This window comes from Bufo bufo, chromosome 3 (genome assembly GCF_905171765.1).
Source record: "Bufo bufo chromosome 3, aBufBuf1.1, whole genome shotgun sequence".
Classification (NCBI taxonomy): domain Eukaryota; kingdom Metazoa; phylum Chordata; class Amphibia; order Anura; family Bufonidae; genus Bufo; species Bufo bufo.
Window position 1 is genome coordinate 360,662,948 of NC_053391.1, and position 23,562 is coordinate 360,686,509.

The 23,562-nt window shown below is 40.3% G+C and overlaps 1 protein-coding gene across 1 annotated transcript in view; it reads left to right on the plus strand.

Moving 5' to 3' along the window:
* Positions 1-23,562, plus strand: part of CSMD2 (CUB and Sushi multiple domains 2) — a 1,002,961-nt gene that overhangs the window by 881,025 nt on the left and 98,374 nt on the right. Inside the window, exons 36-39 of the mRNA XM_040422265.1 lie at positions 6,707-6,803; positions 9,572-9,676; positions 16,888-17,006; positions 21,833-21,902. Coding sequence (XP_040278199.1) covers positions 6,707-6,803; positions 9,572-9,676; positions 16,888-17,006; positions 21,833-21,902 — 391 coding nt within the window. The remainder of the gene's footprint in view (positions 1-6,706; positions 6,804-9,571; positions 9,677-16,887; positions 17,007-21,832; positions 21,903-23,562) is intronic.

The window sequence follows — 23,562 nt, forward strand, 5'->3', positions numbered from 1 at the left end:
AAAAATTATTGTACCTTCTGGATAATCATGACTTTGTCAGTTTCCTCAACAAATTTAATCTTTTCAGTCATAGACAAATCTCTGACAAGCTTGCCAATGATGGTCACCACCACTTAACCAATAAGGATGGTAAATGGGGCAACGCTGCCCCTGCAACCCCTTTTTGGTCTAAGATATACATGTTTCATTTGGTATATAGTACAGTACAGACCAAAAGTTTGGACACACCTTCTCATTCAAAGAGTTTTCTTTATTTTCATGACTATGAAAATTGTAGATTCACACTGAAGGCATCAAAACTATGAATTAACACATGTGGAATTATATACATAACAAACAAGTGTGAAACAACTGAAAATATGTCATATTCTAGGTTGTTCAAAGTAGCCACCTTTTGCTTTGATTACTGCTTTGCACACTCTTGGCATTCTCTTGATGAGCTTCAAGAGGTAGTCCCCTGAAATGGTCTTCCAACAGTCTTGAAGGAGTTCCCAGAGATGCTTAGCACTTGTTGGCCCTTTTGCCTACACTCTGCGGTCCAGCTCACCCCAAACCATCTCGATTGGGTTCAGGTCCGGTGACTGTGGAGGCCAGGTCATCTGGCGCAGCACCCCATCAGTCTCCTTCATGGTCAAATAGCCCTTAGTTTCAAAGCTTTCCCAATTTTTCGGCTTACTGACTGACCTTCATTTCTTAAAGTAATGATGGCCACTCGTTTTTCTTTACTTAGCTGCTTTTTTCTTGCCATAATGCAAATTCTAACAGTCTATTCAGTAGGACTATCAGCTGTGTATCCACTTCTCCTCAACGCAACTGATGGTCCCAACCCCATTTATAAGGCAAGAAATCCCACTTATTAAACCTGACAGGGCACACCTGTGAAGTGAAAACCATTTCAGGGGACTACCTCTTGAAGCTCATCAAGAGAATGCCAAGAGTGTGCAAAGCAGTAATCAAAGCAAAAGGTGGCTACTTTGAAGAACCTAGAATATGACATATTTTCAGTTGATTCACACTTGTTTGTTATGTATATAATTCCACATGTGTTAATTCATAGTTTTGATGCCTTCAGTGTGAATCTACAATTTTCATAGTCATGAAAATAAAGAAAGCTCTTTGAATGAGAATGTGTCCAAACTTTTGGTCTGTACTGTATATTACATTGTCATATTTAGCTTTTCTTCAGTGCCAGCTGCAATTTCTACTTTAAGGAGACCTTTAGGAGACCACTTCCATCCAATCAGTGTTTTTAGTAAGGCAATTAAGGCTCTTTATTGAGCAGAATCATTGTGCAGTGTGTTGGGGTTGTGTAATTGTAAATGCTGCCATTGTTAACCGTTTTTGTTATTTCTGTGTTACGTATATTTTTGTTGCAAATATATCAATAACTCTGCACATCATTTGTGCATCTTTTAAATGATATAACTATCTTTTTATCTCTGTATGGTCATATGGACATTCATTAAACAGAAATCAGTCGCCCAGGAAGCACCGCTGTGCAATATTTATGGCTTATTTCCTAATTGAAGTTCCATTTAATAGCTTTTCCAGCCCTCTCCCCAGGGGACATTCAGAACGTCACGGATTCATAATGTCACCAAGTTCAATGTTTTGTGGTGTAGCACATTCATTCTTGATAGGAGTAAAATGTCCCTTCTGAGCAGTCATTGAGAAATATGTTGACACGCCGGGGCAGAACTTGGACCTGCTGCACATACCAGTTGGCTTGTTAATAAGTATGGAATTCATCACCAGCGCACAGATAGACCAGCGTGTGTTCATATTTAGTTAACAGAAGGGACATCTCTGTGTATGCGTACTGTGAGAGATCTGGAGCTGTTTGTTATGTGTCTCCTTTTTTTAATAATGAAAGCAAGATTCTCTGCGTGACATTTTGTATTTGATTTTTTTGGGAGTTTTGTATCCAAGCGGAGAAAACATGTTCTGACACCTTATTTCATCTTTGTATTTCATCTCAGACCCTTTTAGGAAGACCTCCTGCTGATGTTTGCCAGTATTATTTAGAAGAACTCAAAAAAGTGAATCTTCTCCCTTCCTTACATCATTTCTATTTTTACTTTTTGATGGACTGCTCTTTGATTATATATCCCTGCCCCAAATTTTTCATAATTCTTTTTCTTTTCATATTTAGATTTTTGACTCAGTAGTTAGCAGTGTTGCCTTGCAGTACTAGGGTATTGGGTTAGAATCCAACCAAGTGTAACATCTGCATGGAGTTTGTTCTCCCCATGGGTTTCCTCTGGGTTTTCCAGTTGGTTCCCATATAGCAAAAACATACTGATGCTGGTTAATTTGTGATGCTGATCTATGTACAGTATATTGACGCTGTAAAGAAACTATCATCACTAGCATCTGTCCCTTTCCTAATTGGAGCTTACAGTTAAAGTTAGCATGCTTTTGGTATATGGAAAGAAACCTGTGCAAACACAGAGGAAACATACAAAATCCAAGCAGATATTGCCCTTGCCTACATTCAAACTCAGCACCCCACCCACTAAGCTACCATGCTGCTCATCTAGTGTGCATGTTATGTGTCTTTAGGGAGCTGCTATACGTTATGAATTTATCATATGAAATGGAATTCACATTGCCTAATAAAGGGGTTCTCTGGGCATTTGGTCTAATTAGGGCATGATGCACTGCTTACCTGTGGAGGGAAGCTCTTTAACAGGGACTCACCCTCCTGATTCTGCAGGCTCTGCTTCCCAAGTGGTTGATTCTTTCCCTGTTCGGCTGTATTGCTGAGGAGATGACGGCATCGAGGGAGCGAGAGAGGGGTAGTCCAATGTAAAACAGCTTCCCTCCACAGGTTAGCACCAAGCCCTAAGTAGACCAAATACCTGGAGAACCCCTTTAAAGTTGGCTTTCCAATAATGGAGCCCATGGTATTTTGCTGATCTAAAATGTTCATCAATAAAAAAATAACATGGGCTGCCAAGGGTTTAAGCTGCTAAAGCATACGATGCTTCCATAATGTAGCCTGTACATTTGACTAGCCTCCCACACTTAGCTTAGTTTAATTGACTAATTTTGAATAATCTTTAGGGCTACAGTACATCTGCATCAGAGGCTCCTTTAGGGGCCTCCATTGAAGATTCCATGGAAAAAAAGGGCAAACAAGTCCTTTTCGACTAAAAGAGCAGACTCCTGAAAGGAAACCAAACAGTCCACAATTATGGTTCCATTATTTTGTTGTTCTGCTCCTATAACAGAGCAGAACCATGGAAATTGACAGTGCTGTTAACCCAGCCTTAGTCTGGCACAACATTTTATTGTACACATATTGGAGCTGCATGAGTTCTACTTCTATCCAAATAGCTATTCATTGTGTGTTAAGTGTGAGGTTCAAGAGGCTGACAATTTTCATATTTGATGGAGCTGTTCATACCTGGGGCATATTTGGAAAAAGATTGTCTCTGTAGTGAGTGTGTTTTTGGTGAGTGTTCAGATAGATTCTGTGGTGTGTAACTTACGGTAGGTGATGTCATCCATTGGCTGAATGAATAGAAGGATAGCAGTAGGCAAGATTATATACAGGCGAAACTCAAAAAATTAGAATAGGTCCATTTATTTCAGTCATGCAAATTAAAAGGAATTGCAGCTTAAAATTGGAATTTTGTGAAAAGCTTCAATATTCTAGGCTCAAAGTGTCACACTCTAGTCAGCTAATTAATCCATACCCCTTGAGCAAAAGGGTACCTGAAATTGTGACTTTGGGGTTTTCATAAACTGTAAGCCATAATCATCCAAATTATATAACAAATAAAGGCTTGAAATATCTCGCTTTGCATGTAATGAGTCTATCTCATATGTTAGTTTCACCTTTTAAGTTGGATTACTGAAATAAATGAACTTTGCACGATATTCTAATTTTTCGAGTTTCACCTATATATATATATATATATATATATATATATTTGTGTTTAAAAAAAATGGTCAGTAAAATCCCCCTTTCCCCACCCAACAAAGGACATGTGGAATCAATATACTAAATGCTCAATGATGTTGGAAAAGCTAATATATTTAAAGGGGGTATATTATCTGAGGCATTGGTGGCATATCACTAGGAAATGCCACCAATGTCAGATAGGTGAGGGCTGCACCTTTAGAACCCAGACCTATCTCTAGAATGGGGCCCCCAAATGAACAAGAGTGCACCACGCAAGTACATCCACCCTCCATGCACTTCTATGGGAACTCAAAAAATAGGCAGTCCCATAGAGATGAATGGATAGGTGGTCATTTCTGTGCAGTGTGCTCTCCATTCACCTTTATAGGACTTCTGAAAGGAGACCACACCAAGCATGCATGGTGCATAACCCACACCTATCTGACATTGGTGGCATATCCCAGTGATATGCCACCAATGACTCAGATGACACAACCCCTTTAAGGAAAAGAAGAGTAGCTGAATTTGTGGAATTTATATTGAGACATGAACTTGAAGTAATAGTGTTTAGGAGGGGAAAGGGAGAAAGATGGGCTGGAGCCCATTCTCCCTTTTTCTTGCTCATCTCCTGTTTAGGAAATAAGTGGAATGGTTCATTATTGTAAATGGTATTATGATGTATCACTTTATAAGTATGTTGACTTGTTATTTTTTTATTCTCTAAAAATCTATAGATTTTTTTTTTTTAAATGGTTAGTTTATCACATTGTGAACCCAATTGTAAAAGGTAAACCGTTAGAATTGACAGGTAATCACATGCTTTTGCTTATACAATTTTTTGGATCCCAATTTTATCCAATACCAGATTAGGTATTCCTTTGTGGATTCTAATTTCAATTTTTCATAGAGTTATAATTGGTGTGATGAACTAATTGGGGTATTGGGGTATCTCATCATTGCTATAATGCAAGCCCACAAAATGATTAAAGAGTCTCTGTACTTTCACACAACTTTACATAAATCAATACTACAAGAGACCACAAGAAACTTTGTAATACGTTTTATCAGTGAGAACTGTCTAGTTCTCATGTTATCAGCTGTTTACCTCCACCCTCCTTGCTAATTGCTTTTCACTTTGAAAAATGTTTGGAATTATTTATTTGAAAGGCAGAGCAGCTTAGAGAGAAATCTAGAAGTCTGTGGAGAGGGGAGGGGAGGGAAAGAAGTGAGCAGCAGTATAAGTGAGATGGGACTCAAAGAGAGACACTAAAGAGACTGCACAGCTACATGGGAGATTTATATCTCACCACAGATGCTAAATTCACATCTAATACAGGTCAGTGCCTCTCTGTAATATCTTTTATGACCCTGGGGCATACTTCTGAGTGAGTAAGAGAAACCTAGAAAGCAGCTTCTACTCTAGTTTTTGTGTGCAGTGCATGGCAGCTAGTCTTTACCCACCATGTCTGAGATATCTGCAAACTAGATGTTCAGCATGCACAGGGGAAAACTGCAACAACAAAAAAAAGCCAGAGACAAGTGATATAGTAGCAAGAAATTGTGCTTTTTTTCTCATGTACTATTGATTAATGCAGAGTTTGTAGAATGGCTAGGTGTGTTTTAAAATCTCATCATAGTTGGCCCACCAAGGGATCACTATGGACAACTGGCAAATTGGCAAAAGCTACAGAAAGAAATCTTTTCACTTTTGCTTGAGTACACATATAGATTGAATATATAAATAAGTAAAAAAAAAAAAAGTGGATTCCTTTATTCACCCTTTAAAGGAAAAGGGAAACATTAGATATTTGTCCAAGCACATGTATTCTCATACACTACATGGGTATTGAGGTCATATAACATGCATCACCGACGGCCTTACGCCACCTTAAAATCCACATGAAGAATCATCAGCCCTAGTGTATGTAAATGGTAAATCCAACATAGTTCCCTTTTTTTAAATTGCCACTCGATCACCTCTTCTTCTAGGTATTGGTATATGCCCAATAAATCTAAAGGGTAGGTCCCTTTCAGTGTGTTTTGTCTCCGTAACATGTTAGGATAGGGGCAGGTCCATTTTTTTTCTCCGAATTGTATACCTATGTTGGTTGAGCCTAGTTTTTACGTCCCATGTCATTTCACCCACATAGAGCAGGTGGCATGGGCATTCCAGAAGATATTTGACTTATGTCGAGTCCCAGGTAAAATATTGTTTAATCCTTAAGTTCTCATCGGTTTTTGGGTGTACAAAATTACTACGCTTGAGCATTAATGAAGACAAAGGCAAAACTGATCCGCTTTGGACCGCCTGTGAGAGCCCTGAACGGATCTCACAAACGGAAAGCAAAAACGCGAGTGTGAAAGTAGCCAACATCCGAGCAAACCACCCGGTCCTTTAAATTACGTGTATAGTGATAGGACAAAAGAGGAGGACTGATAAATTCTGGGACATTTGAAAAATTACTACCCAAAGTGGGCCAGTGTTTTTTGACTATTTTACCAATCTGTACGCTAAACTCACTATATTCCAACAGAAAGGGAATTCGTGATGACTTTGTATATTTTTTTTAGTGGTCAGGTTTTGAAATATGTACACTAACAATGTGCTCTATTGAGTTGAGCTGAAATGTTGCATTCAGTACGGGTGAATAAAGGAATCCACTTTTTTTTATAGAAGTCAGAGTGCTGCCTTTTTTTTCATATTTTTGCAGTGAGGGGTCTAAGTTCAAGAAGGGCTGCACCTATAAGTCTATACTAATTTTTTTTCTATAAATTGTTCTTTTCCTTTTTATTTAGATCCAGGTCATAAGCTTTGGTACAGAGCAAAATTGGGACTCATTGGAAGTTTTTGATGGTGCAGACAACACAGCTACTATGCTAGGAAGTTTTTCAGGTACTTTACTAACAATTAATCTATTAACATTATAATATATTGCACTTAAAGGGAATCTGTCACCTACGGTATTTTGAGCATATAAAACTGTTACATAGCAATGTGCAATAAAGTACCTTCATTCCAGCATGTGTCTTCTTGCTTTTATTCAACTTTTCATTTAGATGAAAAAGCGATTTTTCTAATATGCTAATTAAGCCTCAAAGTGCCCAGAGGGGCGTTTTTCCTCTCCTCTGATGCCCAGTAACGCCCCCCTGCAGTGCCCAGCCCGCCTTTCTTCCAAGCCCAGCACGCCTACTAAGAAATACATTTACTCCCACATCCTTGCCGAACGGCGCCGCCCCCTCCACTACATCATGTAATTTATTCACCCCACCATCCTTGCGTCCTCCTTTCTTGGCCTCCGAAATCTCGCACAGCCGCAGTATCGCTGACTGCCTGCGCCTGTACGATACTCCTGCTCCAGAAGGCAACAGCCTCAATAGTGTCACTGGGCATGCGCCGAGCCCAGTGACGTAATCATAGCGCTGTTGCCTCAGAAGCCGGAGTATCGTACAGGCGCAGGCAGTCAGCGATACTGCGGCTGCGCAAGATTTCGGAGGCCAAGAAAGGAGGACGCAAGGATGGTGGGGTGAATAAATGACATGATGTAGCGGAGGGGGCGACGCCGTTCGGCAAGGATGTGGGAGTAAATTTATTTCTTAGGAGGCGTGCTGGGCTTGGAAGAAAGGCGGGCTGGGCACTGCAGGGGGGCGTTACTGGGCACTAGAGGAGAGTAATAACGCCCCTCTGGGCATCTTTAGGCTTAATTAGCATATCAGAAAAATCGTTTTTTGATCTAAATGAAAAGTTGAATAAAAGAAAGAAGACACATGCTGGAATGAAGGTACTTTATTGCACATTGCTATATGTAACAGTTTTATATGCTCAATATAGGTGACAGATTCCCTTTAAATATTACTTGGTGTTCTTTACTTCATTCTATTGGCTTATTTTGCTGTAATCTGATAGATTTGCTCAAAGCAGGCTATATTTGCTATTATTTAATACAGTCATAGGTATGCACAATGCTGCCACATACTGCTTTGGTGCTACTGTATATTATGTATGCATCTCCATAGAACAAGTATCTCCATAGAACATACATAAAAATGTGTAATTTTTTTGTATTCAGAAAACATTTAAAGAGAACTTGTTGTAATCTCTCCTGACATGTATGTAGGTAACTACTTGCATTCACTGTGTAATAACAATTCTGCAACATCTATTCTTATGACTTTGTGTAGTGCCATTCCTTTATTATTCCTGCTAGAACTTATGAATAAATTGCTAGCAGTTTACAAGGAAAGTCCAGATGAGTATTACCAGTTGGGCGGGGGGGGGGGGGGGGATCACTGCACAATCTGACACCGGCAACACTGATTAGAGTGTCAGACTGTGCAGGGACATACCTCAAACTGGTTATAGCCATCTTGACTTTAATTGTAAACTGCTAATTCATTCATAACTACTAGCAGGAATAATAGAGAAACAACACAACATAAAATCATAAAAATCGATGCTCCATAATTGTTATTACATTGGGAATGTAAGTACTGTAGTTAGTAAAGTAAACATGTCAGGAGAGGTGACAGGTCCTCTTACCAAAGCAAAAAAACAAAGGGTCAACTTTTTTCTTATCTGTGATAACTAAACTAGATATGATAATGCATGCTATATGTATAAACCCAATGTAAATCTACGTCCTTCTGAGATTTGTCCATCTATCATTTTCCACTTAAGGAAAGTGCTGGCCCTGTTACAGGTGGCTGTAGGTACTCATCAGGGATGGAGAGCCTATGCTAGATCCCATACCAGTCAAAATACCAACTCAAAATGTAAATTAGGCACCCATACCTTCATACCACAGTTGCCTCCATAGTGTCTGACTATGATGTCTTCCAGAGTGACTGGAAACCCCAGAAGAACCCAAACCATTCTTTCCACTAAGTAGGCTTCTCTCTGCTCCTGCTGTACAATGTGTGGTCACCACTAGGAATTTTTTTTGCAGCCAATTGAACTGCATTTCTGATAACCAAAATGGTACCTGGATTTTTCTAGCATAAACCAAAGTAATTTGGTATTATACTGCCAAAGTTGGCGCCCCTGGAGGGTATATGTTGAGACAGAGAGTGGCTGGAGCTGCACACAAGGGATCTACATGTCATACAGTGGTACGGTATGCCTGAACATCTATCCCTACAGATAGAAGGCCATACAGTCACATCACCAATGTGTAGGCAGCAGTCCATATTGTCTTAGACTGACATCAAGACGTAGAAGCTGCAAGGACAAAATGATATACCATACATATCATGTGTTAAACTTGAATTAAAGGGCACATAGCCATGTCTTCTGGTAAGAAATAGATGCCAATACTATGACTATAGCAGGCTCTGGTTCAGTGCACAAAAATGAGTGATCTAATTCTAAACATATTTTTCCAGCCTGGATAATAATAATAATAATAATACTGCGGGTGCTTTATATATGGTTCCTATGATTCTGTAAAATACAGCTTCATATAAAGCCGTGTATAATGCAGCACAAGGAGGGATATTCTTCACACAGACAGAATAGTTAGGCAGTAAAGCAGCCTGGGTTGGTGATATCTGCATTAACCTTTGTTTCATCTTGTAGGACGGTGAAAAAGGACGACATCAATATGTAAAGCGGTATACAAATAATATATTCAGTCTAAAATTTTCTGTATTTTTGTCTTATTTTAGGAACCACAGTACCAGCATTGCTGAACAGCACGTCAAACCACCTATATCTGCATTTCTTCTCTGATATCAGTGTGTCTGCAGCTGGCTTTCATCTGGAATACAAAAGTGAGACTGGCTTATTGACAACATTAAATTCTGACCCGTGTGATAGATGTCCTAGTCTATGCTATATATTCTACATTGCACAGCAGAGCCTGCAGACTATTAGCTTCAGGCCAGACTGCCACCAAATACACTTAAATGTGTCATTCGTTAAACATAACTATTGTTTCTTTGAATATCGCCATCAGATTCCTTAGTGTTGTACAGAAATTGTCATTATCTAATCTCTAGTGTTGAACGTTACAGGCAATATTTATTTTTGCGATATTTTGTGAATTTTTCGCATAATATTCGCAATAAATTTTAGAATTTGCGATCTCCAGTCATTATTTTCATGATTGCGCAAATCGGCACTAATGATGCACATTTTTTTGCGCAATACGTGAAACTTCACATTTTAGTAGGCTGAGTAGATATTACTGATTGGTATTGTGACATCACAGCACTATGTCTGTAGCATGTACAGTATGTATGGACAGCAGAACCTATCACACTACCGAACAACTTGCACTGTAACTTATCAGCTACACTATATAACTATCTAACCTACACTGACTATCTCCCACTAACTATCTGTATTATATATATATAAGCTAACTAACTATCTAATGTAATGACACAGGAAAGCACAGAGCACATCAAAGGCGCTGCTGTCTCTCTCAGATCTGCAAAAAACGGCATAAAATGGCTGCTGGGGAGGTTCTTATATAGTAAGGGGTAGGCAACTTTCCTATTGGTTGCTAGGGATGTTGCTAAGCTCAGACAAAGACATTGCAGCCTTCTCATTGGCCCACAAGCAAGAAGCTGTACTACTGATGAAAAATAAAACTAGAATATTCGCGATTATGAATATATATCACTATATTCTAAATATTCGCGAATTATCAAAGTTATTCGCGATAAAAATTAGCAATTAGAATATTTCGATTCGAATATTTCACAAAAAAGGTATATAACCTATACTTTTATGTGTGGGATGAAATATATAGCCATGCTTCCCGTTCACTGTGCTGAATCCAAAGTGAGTTTACTGATGATGATTCGCCAACACTGGGATTATAGTGAGAGGATACCATGTAACAATTCTGAAATTCTGAACCGCTGAATTACTGATGATTTACCATTCTTACATACATTTAGATTTATCCAGTGAACCCGTCTTGAAACACATAGGGGGACATTTATCAAAACTGGTGTAAAATAAAACAGGCTTAGTTGCCCATAGCAACCAATCAGATTCCACCTTTCATTTTTTGGAGCTCCTTTAGAAAATGAAAGTGAAATCTAATTGGTTGTTATGGGCAAGTAATTGTAGACCAGTTAGTTTAACTTCTGTTGTGGGAGAAATGTTTGAAGGACTCTTAAGGGACTATATACAGGAGAATGTGACTGTAAATAATAATATAAGTGTTAACCAACATGGGTTTACCAAGGACAGAAGTTGTCAGACTAACCTGATTTGTTTTTATGAGGAGGTGAGTAGTAGCCTGGACAGAGGGGCGGCTGTGGATGTAGTGTTTTTAGATTTTGCAAAGGCTTTTGATACTGTCCCTCATAAACGTTTCATAGGTAATGTAAGGTCTATAGGCTTAGAAAGTATAGTTTGTAATTGGATTGAAAACTGGCTGACGGACCGTGTCCAGAGAGTTATGGTCAATGATTCCTATTCAGAATGGTCCGAGGTTATAAGTGGTGTACCCCAAGGTTCAGTGCTGGGCCCTTTATTATTTAATTTATTTATCAATGATATAGAGTACGGGATTATTAGCACAATTTCTATTTTTGCAGATGACACTAAGCTATGTAGTACTGTACAGTCTATGGAAGATGTCCACAAACTACAAGCTGACTTGAAACTCAGAGTGATTGGGCATCAACTTGGCAAATGAGGTTCAATGTGGATAAATGTAAAGTTATGCATCTTGGTAGTAATAATCTCTTTGCTTCATATGTCCTAGGTGATGTAGCACTGAGAGAATCACTTATAGAGAAGGATCTGGGTGTCCTTGTAGATGGTAGATTAAATAACAGCATACAATATCAATCAGCTGCTTCTAAGGCCACCAGGATATTGTCATGCATTAAACAAGGCATGGACTCGCGGGGTAGAGATGTAATACTACCACTTTACAAAGCGTTGGTGCTTCCTCATCTGGAATATGCCGTTCAGTTCTGGGCACCAGTCCATAGAAAGGACGCACTGCAGCTGGGAAAAGTACAGAGGAGAGCGACTAAGCTGATAAGGGGCATGAAGGGTCTTAGTTATGAAGAAAGATTAAAAGAATTGAATTTATTTATTTATTTATTTATTTTTAAATATTGTGAAAAGCTGTTCCATATAAAATGCTCTCAAAAGACAAAGGGGCACTGCCTCCGACTGGAGAAGAAAAAGTTCAGTCTCCAGAAGCGTCAAAGCTTCTTACTGTAAGAACTGTGAATCTGTGGAATAGACTTCCTCAGGACGTGGTCACAGCAGGAACAGTGGACAGTTTTAAAAAGGGTTTAGATGATTTCTTGAAAGTAAATGACATTAATGCTTATGAAAATGTGTAGAAATCTGAGTCTCACTTCCTTCTGGAACTCACATTCTCACCTATCCCTTGGTTGAACTTGATGGACTTATGTATTTTTTCAAATGTATTAACTATGTAACTATGTAACTAAGCCAGTTTTCCTTTACACCAGTTTGATAAATCTTCCCATAGCTGCCAACTTTCCCAAATTTGAATGGCCCTGATTTTCAGAGACAGTCCCTGCAAATTTGGGCTGGATGGGCTTACATTAAGCCTGCTCATAAGTAGGCATTCCTGGGTGGATTAGGAGTGTTCCCGGGACAGATTTTAAATGCCCAGAATTTACTGACTTAAATGTTGGTAAGTATTAAAATGGCCAGCCAAAAATGCATTGAAAAGTGATTTTCTAGGGTGATGGTCTTCTCAAAGATGGTTGGTAACCAAAAACCTGTCACAGGCAATCTGATATGGATAAGGGGGTGCAGCTCTGCTTCCACAGAAGTGAATTGGAGCAGAGCTGCAGTAACCTGCTCTGTCCACTACATGATGGATGGAGCTGTGTAATTTCTGTACCTACTTCTGGCACTGGAGCCAATTCAGAACAGCTGATCAGCGGGGGTTGGGTGGTGGTGGTTGGGGTTGTGGTATTGCACCCTGACCAATCAGATATTGAGGCCATCAATATAAAATGACAACCTCTTTAAAGGGACATTATAAGAAATCAGTCCTCTGTACTGTCCAGTAGAAGAAACATTGCTTAGTTAGTACCTACCTGTCCCTCTCTCCAATGATGCGGTCATCTCCACTGCACTCACAAAGGCTGCAGGCTCTTCCTTCCCAGTCCCAACCACATGTGTGCCCTTCTTATTTCATTTAGCTGCATTTACTATTATGACAGGGAGTAAGTACTAACTAAACAATGTAACTAGATGATCTTTCTTCTACAGGACAATAGGGAGGACTGATTTTCTAAAATGCCTGGTGAACTCCTTTAAGAAACCATTCAATCCTTTACATTGAAGGGGTTATCCACGAAAATATATTTATGAATTATCAGATCTGCGAGGGTTCAACAACCGGGACACCCGCTGATTAGCTGCCGCAGCCTCTTCCTAGTCAATGGGACTTAGCTGTAATACCAAGCACTGCCACTGTATTATGTATGGCGCTGTCCTTGGACAGCTGCCAGAAGCCAGCTGTGCTCATGAGATGTCCAGTGAGCATGGCAGCTCCCTGTAACAGCTGATCAGTGGGTGTCTGGGACTTGAACCCCACCGATGTGATAATGATGAACTATCCTGAGGTTAGGTTATCATTATAATTTCCTGTATAACCCCTTTATAACTCTCTCAATGCTTTGGTCATATCACAGATCAGGTAGTAGTGGTTATATAGCTGAATCACCACATTGACAATTGAGGATGTTGATAAAGCAAAGTGTATAGATTTGCTGAAAAGCAATTAAGCTATACAAAAAATAGTAGTTCACTCGTTAATGGGTGGAGCAATGCTTCCTAACTAAAACTGTTACTCAGACAAGCATGTGAATAGCTATGTAATGTACCAAACACAGTCCTAAAGACTTTATCACATTTAAGATGTATGACAGGAAGATGACAAGCATTTCAAGGGTAATGACTTATATCACAAATGATGTTGTAAGTGAAAATACTTTCTTATGCCCTATGTACTACAGAATGTGTTACAGGCCATATATAATGAAAATATAGAGGGAATTTACCAGCTAGGAAAATGTAAAATAACCTGTTAAAACTGTAATCTTACAGATAGTTTATATTTCTCCAATCTCTGAATATCCATGACCCTAGTCCTGTGAGCAACTCAGTTACTTTCTACGAATAGGTGTTAGTTTCTGTGCATTTTCGGCACCCTGGGATAGGGTTATTGCAAAAGGTTGATTGTTTTGATTTAATATGGTTTTGTATCTAATAGAACTGTATATATAGATCAGGGTTAAACACCTTGGCTCAGCCCCTTTTGGGTTACCAGGAGATGGACCAGGGTCTGCCCAGATTAGAGGGAGTTCCAGTGTAGCCGTGCTACAGAGAGGACCTTGTGTGAGCTCCTGAGAGCTAGGTCTGAGTTTCAGAGAACCATCATTTCTGAAAATATCACTACTCAAGAAAGCTATTCTACTACCAAAGTGCTTGAGAGAGAGAGAGAGAAAGAAAATGAGAAGGTCCAGAATATGCAAGGCCATGTATTGGAGTCAAACAGCCAGGTATTGTGCAATCCATCAGCAGTGGTCGTGCTTGCACACTATAGGAAAAATCACCAGCATCTCAGGTGGCTGGGACCATGGGAGTGCACCTAGGACAGCGCTTTTTTCTATATTGTGCAAGCACGACCACTGCTGGATTGCTGGGTGGTCATAAACATGGAAACGAGCAGTATATAATGTGATGAAAAAATGAATCAAGCCAGCAAAGGAGGAAATATGGATAATAACATTACATTAGTAAGTGCCTTTTATTTACTTTCTCTACATGATAAATGCCATTTGCTGAAGTGATACAACCCCTTTAAGGTTCTGTAGAGAGACCTTCGGGAGACAGAGAGAAGGAGTACCCATCTTTGCTGCTATCCATCAATACTTTGCTATTGGGAAAGAATTGCACTGTGAACTGCAGTTGGAATTGTGCCTTGATACACTACTACTCCTATTCTGCAGAACCTGCCTTGTCACTGACTCCATTTGACAGCCATTGCACCTGCATCCACACTCCTGCCTTGAACCCTGCCAAAATACCACACCACAAGGGCATCCCAACTACAATTAGGAAGGAACCCCAAAGCCAGGGAGTGCTCAGAGGGGAAAAGGGTGTGAACATCCCTAGGGAGCCTCAGAGTGTGAATTATCACTGTGTTCTGTCTGCACAATTATCATTGCCAGAGCCACTACCACTCCCATCCTCTGATCACCCCTCCAGAGCTTGCTGCACGTTGCCTATACACTGACATTAATTGAAGTTATAAAAATCTAAACGTGAGAGAACTCCTAAAGCTACCTAATTCCCAATCATTTTTATTGAGATTCTTCATGTATAAGCTGCCACCTCCCTTCTGAAACCAGGGTCCCGATTCTTGGGTCTGATGGGTGTATCAGCTTCTGAATCCCTGCCAATATAACTTTTACATGTGTAATTGCGATTTTGAACATGATACTGATGAACATAAGCAAAATAAATTGGCCCTTCCTCCCCTGAGCTCTTTTCAGGTTTCATCAAAATGCACAAATTAGACAATAAAAAAAAAAATATTGGCTAAAGGGTATTATTATCTGGTAAATAATTTAATATAGTAGATACTCTAAAGAGAAAATACAAGGGATAAAGTTTGTATTTCTACTGTAGGCCAACTTCTGCTATCATACAGCATCAAGTAGACCTGAATGTTACCATATCGTGGGTTATACACAATGGTAAAGTTATTAAATGTACAGTGGTCCCTCAAGGTACAATATTAATTAGTTCCAGGGCAACCATTGTGTGTTGAAACCATTGTAACTTGCGTAATTGGTTCCAAAACCCCAAAATGTCATCCAAGATAAGAGAAAACAAAAGATTTGAGACACATAAGCACATACAAAGACAGATAAAACAAGTCATTACATATAACAGTCAGGAATAGCTGCTAACTAGCAACTAACATGTATTTTTACCGGAGAAGAGGTTTGGATCTGAGTCTGAGGCATTGTATGTTGAGTCAGGTTACAACTTACAGATGTAGTAGAGTTAACACTCAAACTGAACTCAAATTTCTTAACACATCGTGATATCCTGTAACAAAATCCATTGAAAAGCAATGGTGTCAGCTTAACACAACTAGTTTAGTTAAATCATCTAGTTAAGGCCTATTGCACACGACCGTATGGCTTTTTCAGTGTTTTGCGATCCGTTTTTCACGGATCCGTTGTTCCGTTTTTTGTTTCCGTTGTGTTTCCGTTTTTCCGTTCGGTTTTTCCGTTCCGTTTTTCCGTATGGCATATACAGTATACAGTAATTACATAGATAAAATTGGGCTGGGCATAACATTTTCAATAGATGGTTCAGCAAAAAACGGAACGGAAACGGAAGACATACGGATGCATTTCCGTATGTGTTCCGTTTTTTTGCGGACCCATTGACTTGAATGGAGCCACGGACTGTGATTTGCGGGCAATAATAGGACATGTTCTATGTTAAAACGGAACGGAAAAACGGAATGCATACAGAGTACATTCCGTTTTTTTGGCGGACCCATTGAAATGAATGGTTCCGTATACGGACCGTATACGGAACGCAAAAAACGTCCAGTAAACGGGGAAAAAAAACGTCCGTGTGCAATAGGCCTAAGCATGTGTGTTTACTCTACTACATCTGTACGATGGGTCATAAAAGACCATTGTATGTTGAAAATATTGTATCCTGAGGCCATTGTATCTTGAGGGACCACTGTACAGATTCCAGTTGCTGTGTAAGGTGTCCATTGTACACATTGTATACAGGCAGCACAGTATTCTAAAGTTCCAAATAAATTGTTGGTAATTTGTATTACATTATTGATATTACATTATTAATATTGATGATAATGTCTGTAAAGCGCTGTTGTCAGCGCTATATCAATGAGTATAAGGAATAAATAAATATTACATGTGTCATGTGTGTGTGGATCTAACCTATGTCTTTTTGTTGACTTTAGCTGTAGGCCTTGCCAGTTGCCCAGAACCAGCTGTTCCTAGCAACGGAGTGAAAACTGGAGAAAGATACCTTGTGAATGATGTCGTTTCCTTCCAGTGTGAACCGGGATATACCCTGCAGGTACTCGGAAAGCTTGGCCTTTATCTGCTTTTCCCACAACTTTGAGTCAACAAAAATGATCTTTGCTAATCCTAAAGATAGTTTAAGTTTTGATCGGCTGTTTAGACCTGCACCACATTCATCACAGGGGCTCAGGCTGGATGATAAATGTGGTGCAGGGATAGTCACTTTTCTCTGACTCTCTACCAACTATTGGTTGGCTTATTTTAAGGCAGATTTCAATTCCAGAAATGTGGTGCAATTTTGGCGCATTTTAGGCCTTTACCCTCTTGTTGAGCATGTCGGAAAAAAGTGTATAAACCCAAGATGTGCCAAATTGAGCAAATATTTTCGCCAATTTGGGCCCCTTTTTAGACAGTTTTTTTGGTACAGACAAATTGGTAAAATTTAGGCCAATGCGTTACAGAATTTCGTATAAGGTCTTGAAGAAAACCCCACTACCTGTATGGGAAAAAGGCCTAACAGAGAAATAAATGATACACCATCAAAGAAATAAAGAATCCAAAAATATAAATGTCACACAAACCTACAATATATCAATACATGAGAAATACACAATTAAGACACGATCAATGAATGCTACCACATAATACCCACAAAGATATAAATAGTATGTACTGTAGGTAATGTGAGAAAATGAAACTCCAGTGCGTATCACTGTGAATGCGGCTTACTGATTGTATGAGCACATAGTCAGTAGCTCACTAAGAAAATGAGCACCCACTCAGCAGTGCTATGCAAGTCATTTACTGAACAGCGACTATGCAGTTCATTAGCACTATGTCTGCAGGCTTCGTCAGCACATGCACCCTTTTTATTAATCTGGTGCATGCTACTCAGGGGGAAAAACTGGAATGCTATAGTTACAGTTCACCAGTATTAATAAACATCCCCCTATGGGAGGCATTTGAGTTATGACATCATGTAGTTGGCTGCCCCCCCAAAAACTACTCAATAGCTCAGCATTCCAGCATGACCTGTTAGCCTGCCTATCATAATTATAGGGTGCTATGTACTACTGTAGAGCTATATGTGTAATTATAGTGCTCCATATATTACTATAGGGCTAAATATACTGTATTATTTAGCCTTTCAGCTCCATAGCTCACTACAGGGCTCTATATATCATTATGGTGTCACTTGTCTTAATAAAGAACTATGTATAGCACTATAGGGCTGTATACTAAATGATGGTGCTCCATATTTGACTATAGATCTGCATGTAAGGGGTGGGCAGCTCTATACTATTGTCTATAGTGGTATTCCATTATATTTTTGCATTGGACCCATGTACCACTAATTTGACTTTGGCTGAAGGTTTTCTGAATGCAACTACTTGTGTCAGTGCCATATGCTGCCAATTTAGACCTACATTATGAGGCCACTTTAATTTATTATATTTTTTTCTGCAGGGCCACTTTAGGCTCCTATTCCACCACTGTATTTTCTCCATATTGTTGCAGTATTATGTCTAGAAATACCTCATTAGGTTAACTATAATCCCAGTATACCCAAAGGATACTTACAGTTATACAATAAATGGAGGGCCACAGGTTGCACACCATTGCTCTATAGAGTAGTATTGAACGCCAAAGACAAATCCATGAAATACAGTCATTCAGCTATAGGAGAAGTGCACAACTATAGGTACTACTAAAGTGAATCCAACTATTGCCTCATTGTCATACAGTGCTTTCAGAAAGTATTCAGACCCTTTACCTTTTTTCACATTTTGTTATGTTGTGGCCTTGTGCTAAAATAAAAAAAAATATCTAGTTTTCCCCATCATTCTGCACTCAATACCGCATAATGAGAAAATGAAAACAGAATTTTAGAAGTTTGTAAAATTATTAAAAAGTCGAAACTAAAAATATAGTGTCCATAATGAGATGAACTATTGTATAAATTTACACTTGTAATGAAACAACTATATGCTAACTTTGCCTTACAACTTGTATTACTGATGTCTGAAAGTATTTATGTTATTATTCGTTGAAAATTCTATAAAATATGTTATTTAGGCTACTTTCACACTAGCGTTTAGGTCGGATCCGTCTGGTATGTGCCCAGACGGATCCGCACCTATAATGCAAACGCTTAGATCCGTTCAGAACGGATCCGTTTGCATTACCATGAACAAAAAAATAAATTTTTTTTTTTTTTTGTTCATGATAATGCAAACGGATCCGTCCAGACTTTACATTGAAAGTCAATGGGAGACGGATCCGTTTGAAAATTGAGCCATACTGTGTCAACTTCAAACGGATCCGTCCCCATTGACTTACATTGTAAGTCTGGACGGATCCGTTTGCCTCCGCACGGCCAGGCGGACACCCGAACGCTGCAAGCTGCGTTCAGGTGTCCGCCTGCTGAGCGGAGCGGAGGACAAACAGAGCCAGACTGATGCATTCTGAGCGGATCCGCATCCATTCAGAATGCATTAGGGCTGGACGGATCCGTTCGGGGCCGCTTGTGAGCCCCTTCAAACGGAACTCACAAGCGGAGCCCCGAACGCTAGTGTGAAAGTAGCCTAAGTTTGTTATGAAGTAGAAAATTTAGCTCTAGTGGTGTCCTATTTCTCTTGATCATCTCTGAGATGTTTTTAAACCTTATTTGGTGACCAGAAACCTCCATAATTCTTAAATGGAAGAAGTTTTAATCAACCAGGACTCTTCCTAGAGCTGGCTGCCCCACCAAACTAAGCACTTATGGGGGATATCTGTGGATGACGCACTTATGGGGGATATCTGTGGATGACGCACTTATGGGGGATATCTGTGGAGGGCGCACTTATGGGGGATATCTGTGGAGGGCGCACTTATGGGGATATCTGTGGATGACGCACTTATGGGGGATATCTGTGGATGACGCACTTATGGGGGATATCTGTGGATGACGCACTTATGGGGGATATCTGTGGATGACACATATATAGCATAAGATGCTATATATGTGTCATCCACAGATATCCCCCATAAGTGCCCTCCACAGATATCCCCCATAAGTGCCCTCAACAGATATCCCCCATAAGTGCCCTCCACAGATATCCCCCATAAGTGCCCTCCACAGATATCCCCCATAAGTGCCCTCCACAGATATCCCCCATAAGTGAGCCATCCACAGATATCCCCCATAAGTGCCTTCCAGTAAGTAATGTATTAGTGGGGGGAAGGAAGGGGGCAGGGACACTTGCGGTGGGGCCGGTGCAGTGCACACACCGGGGGCAGCTCCTACCTTTCTGCTGCAGGACATTTCGTTCCTCCTGAGCGGCGGCCTCTTCACCACTCCACCCCTCCTCACAGTGGGCAGCCGAACTAGAGCCGCGCCTCCTGCCCCGCCATGTGCCTCCTGCCCCGCCTGCCTGCTTCATCCACAAAGTGGAAGGAGCAGACAGACGGGGCAGCAGGCGCATGACGAACAATTTACAAGCAGTCTGAGCGGTGCGATATGGCTGCGCGGCCGCCCACCCGCCAGCCCGAACCAAAGAGCCGCAGTGAAAGATCAAAAGAGCCGCATGTGGCTCGCGAGCCGCGGCTTGCCGACCACTGAGCTAGACAATGGCCTTAAGCACACTTGCAGGACAACACAGGACTGGCTTAAGGACAACTCTGTGGATGTCCTTGAGTAACCCAACCAGAGCCCTGACTTGAACCCAATGAAACATCTCTGAAGAGACCTGAAAATGGCTGTGCACTGACAGTCCCAATCCGTACTGACAGAGCTTGAGAGGATCTGCAGAGAAGAATGGAAGAAATTCTCCAAATCCAGGTGTGCAAACCTTATGGCATCATACCCAAGAAGACTGGAGGCTGTAATCCCTGCCAAAGGTGCTTCAACTAAGTCTGAATACTTGTCAATGCAAGATTTTAGTTTTCCTTTTCAATAAATTAGCACCGATTTCTAAAATCTTGCTTTCAATTTGTCGTTATGGGGTATTGAGCGCAAAATGGTGGGGAAATTTTTTTTTTTTTTTTTTTTAGCACAATACCACAACATAACAAAATGTGAAAACGGTGAAAGGATCTGAAGACTTTCCAAACACACTAGTTTTGCCACACATTTTCCAAAGCTGTGTAAAAAAGATGTATGAATGTATCCCAAGCAGATTTATATACAAATGCAACAAATTGGTTGTTGTAAATATACTGCTGGCCATAACCTTTAATATTTCCACCTGATCAGATAAACACTCTGTGGGCCATTTATCATGCTGAAATACGCCTAAATTAGGTGTATTTCAAGCACAGGTTAGTTGCGCCGCAATCTGTCACTTTTCCCCGCTCATACCAGATCTAAAAAAAAGTGAGCTTGGCAGGGAAGGGGACAAACCGGCAGGCCAGTCTCGTTTATCATTTTCTACGCCTGTTTCAGGCATAGAAAAAGGTCTAAATGTAAGACAGCTAGGAAGATGTCTTACATTTTGAAGTGCCGGAGGATCCACTGAAGTTATGAAGAGGCCACCGCCTCTTGATAACTTTGGCGATCCACCGCCAGCTATAGGACTTTATTAAGACCGGCGTCTAAAACTCCGGTCTTAATAAATGACCCCCTCTGTGTATTCCCTATCTACTTTTAGTACTGGTTGTATCAGAATTTCCTACATTCCACTAATGCATGCCCTTTTTAGCTAGCAGAAATCTTCACATTGTTTTTTTTTTGCCCCTTTGCTTGACAAAGGGGACAATATAAATCATTGCTTCTCTACAGTTGAAGTGCCAGCTTTTTAAGTTTTGCTTGGAGTTTTATGTATGTAATAAAAAAATATAAACCATAGTATGCGATGTTGCACAAATAATGTTTTATGGGCTGTATTCTCTCTCCTTCAGGGCCATTCACATATTTCATGTATGCCAGGGACAGTAAGGCGCTGGAATTATCCGCCTCCTCTGTGTATCGGTATGTGAAGGAACAAACTAATTGGTTTTCTTTTTGATCCACTTGTACTATATGGTGCCTGCTCTATCAATAAATAACGCAATTATAGGGCAGTCATAGAAGTGAGTATATTTTAATAAGCCATTATGAAGTAAATTCTAGATGTTTTTTTACAGGGGTTATCTCTCAAATTAAAAATATATATCAGGATAATGCACAGCATTACCATAACGATATCAATGCAACAAACATTGCCCTAAAACGCATTTTTCACCTTTATTCACCCGTCTGCAGCTCTGGTCTCTTCACTTTTTTTATGGGTAGGCAGCAGCTCACTTCACTTTCTGTGGATGAGCAGCAGCTCATTAATAACTTGCATCTCCCAGGAGCATACTGCAGTCAGCTTTTGTTAACCCTTTCCTTTCCTACATAGCAAATAGTTCCTCATACAAAGCTCCAGCGATTTCACTAATAAATAGCTCTATGGTATGCAATGCCCTCAATTTTCTTTTCCACTGTCTAGAGAGCCATATCCCTATATATTTATATGAATTTAGAAGAAGGAGTAAATGAATCAAAGATGTCTGGGCCACTTTACTATGAGATCACAACACCAGCAATGATAGAAGGAAGAGAGCAGGGAAGCTACTGAGCATGTGAGGCCACCGCTGAATGCAAGAAAATGTGGGCCACAATTTCAGCCACAGGACAGCCACCCAGTGTGTCTATCACAGTAACAATCATGATAGCCAGTCTCAGTGCCTACATAACAGGCACCCTCAGTATCCCTATGCCAGCCAGTATCCCTATCACATTGACAGTCACAATGCCTCCATATCATACCATAGCCAGCCTCAGTACCTTCATAACAGAGCTACACCCAGTGTCACCATAACAGTGCCAGTCAGTGTCCATATCACAAGAAATATCCAATCATAAGGGGCAGAATTTCAGCCACAGGACTAACAGCCTGCCAGTGTGCCTATCACAGTAATAGCCAGCAAAAGACGCAGACTGCACACATTGTTCCTTTCCGCGGCCCCGAAAAAAATATAGAGCATGTCCTATTCTTGTCCGCAATCTTGGACAAGAATAGATATTTCTATAATGGGCTGCCCGTTCCGCAAATTGCAAAATGCACACAGGCGACATCCGTGTTTTTCTGATCCGCAATTTGCGGACCACAAAACACGGTGCCGTCATCTGAATGCGTCCTAACAGTCACAAAGCCTCCATAACATACCATAACCAGCCTCATAGCCTTCATAACAGAGCTACCCCCAGTACCACCATAACAGTGCCAGTCGGTGTCCATATCACAGGAAAGATCCGATCATATGGGGAGAAATTCCCACATCAAAATCCAGTGCAAAATCTGCACTTGTTACATGCTGAGGATTTGTCACAGATTTCACTCTATACATTGCAAAGGGTGAACCTACAGATTTAAATCCTCACTAATTTCCATTATAGATTTTTTCATGCAGTATGGAGATGAAATGTGTTTAAATGCCACGCACTTTGCTGCCTATGTAGATATCTGTGTATTTTCCATCCAGTTTTGCGGTGGAAATTCTGCTGTACATACACCACGTGTAGCCGCACCCTAACAGTCACAAGGCCTCCATAATATTGGCAACCTTAGTGCCCCATTATTCCTCTCGGGCAGTCTCTGAAATCG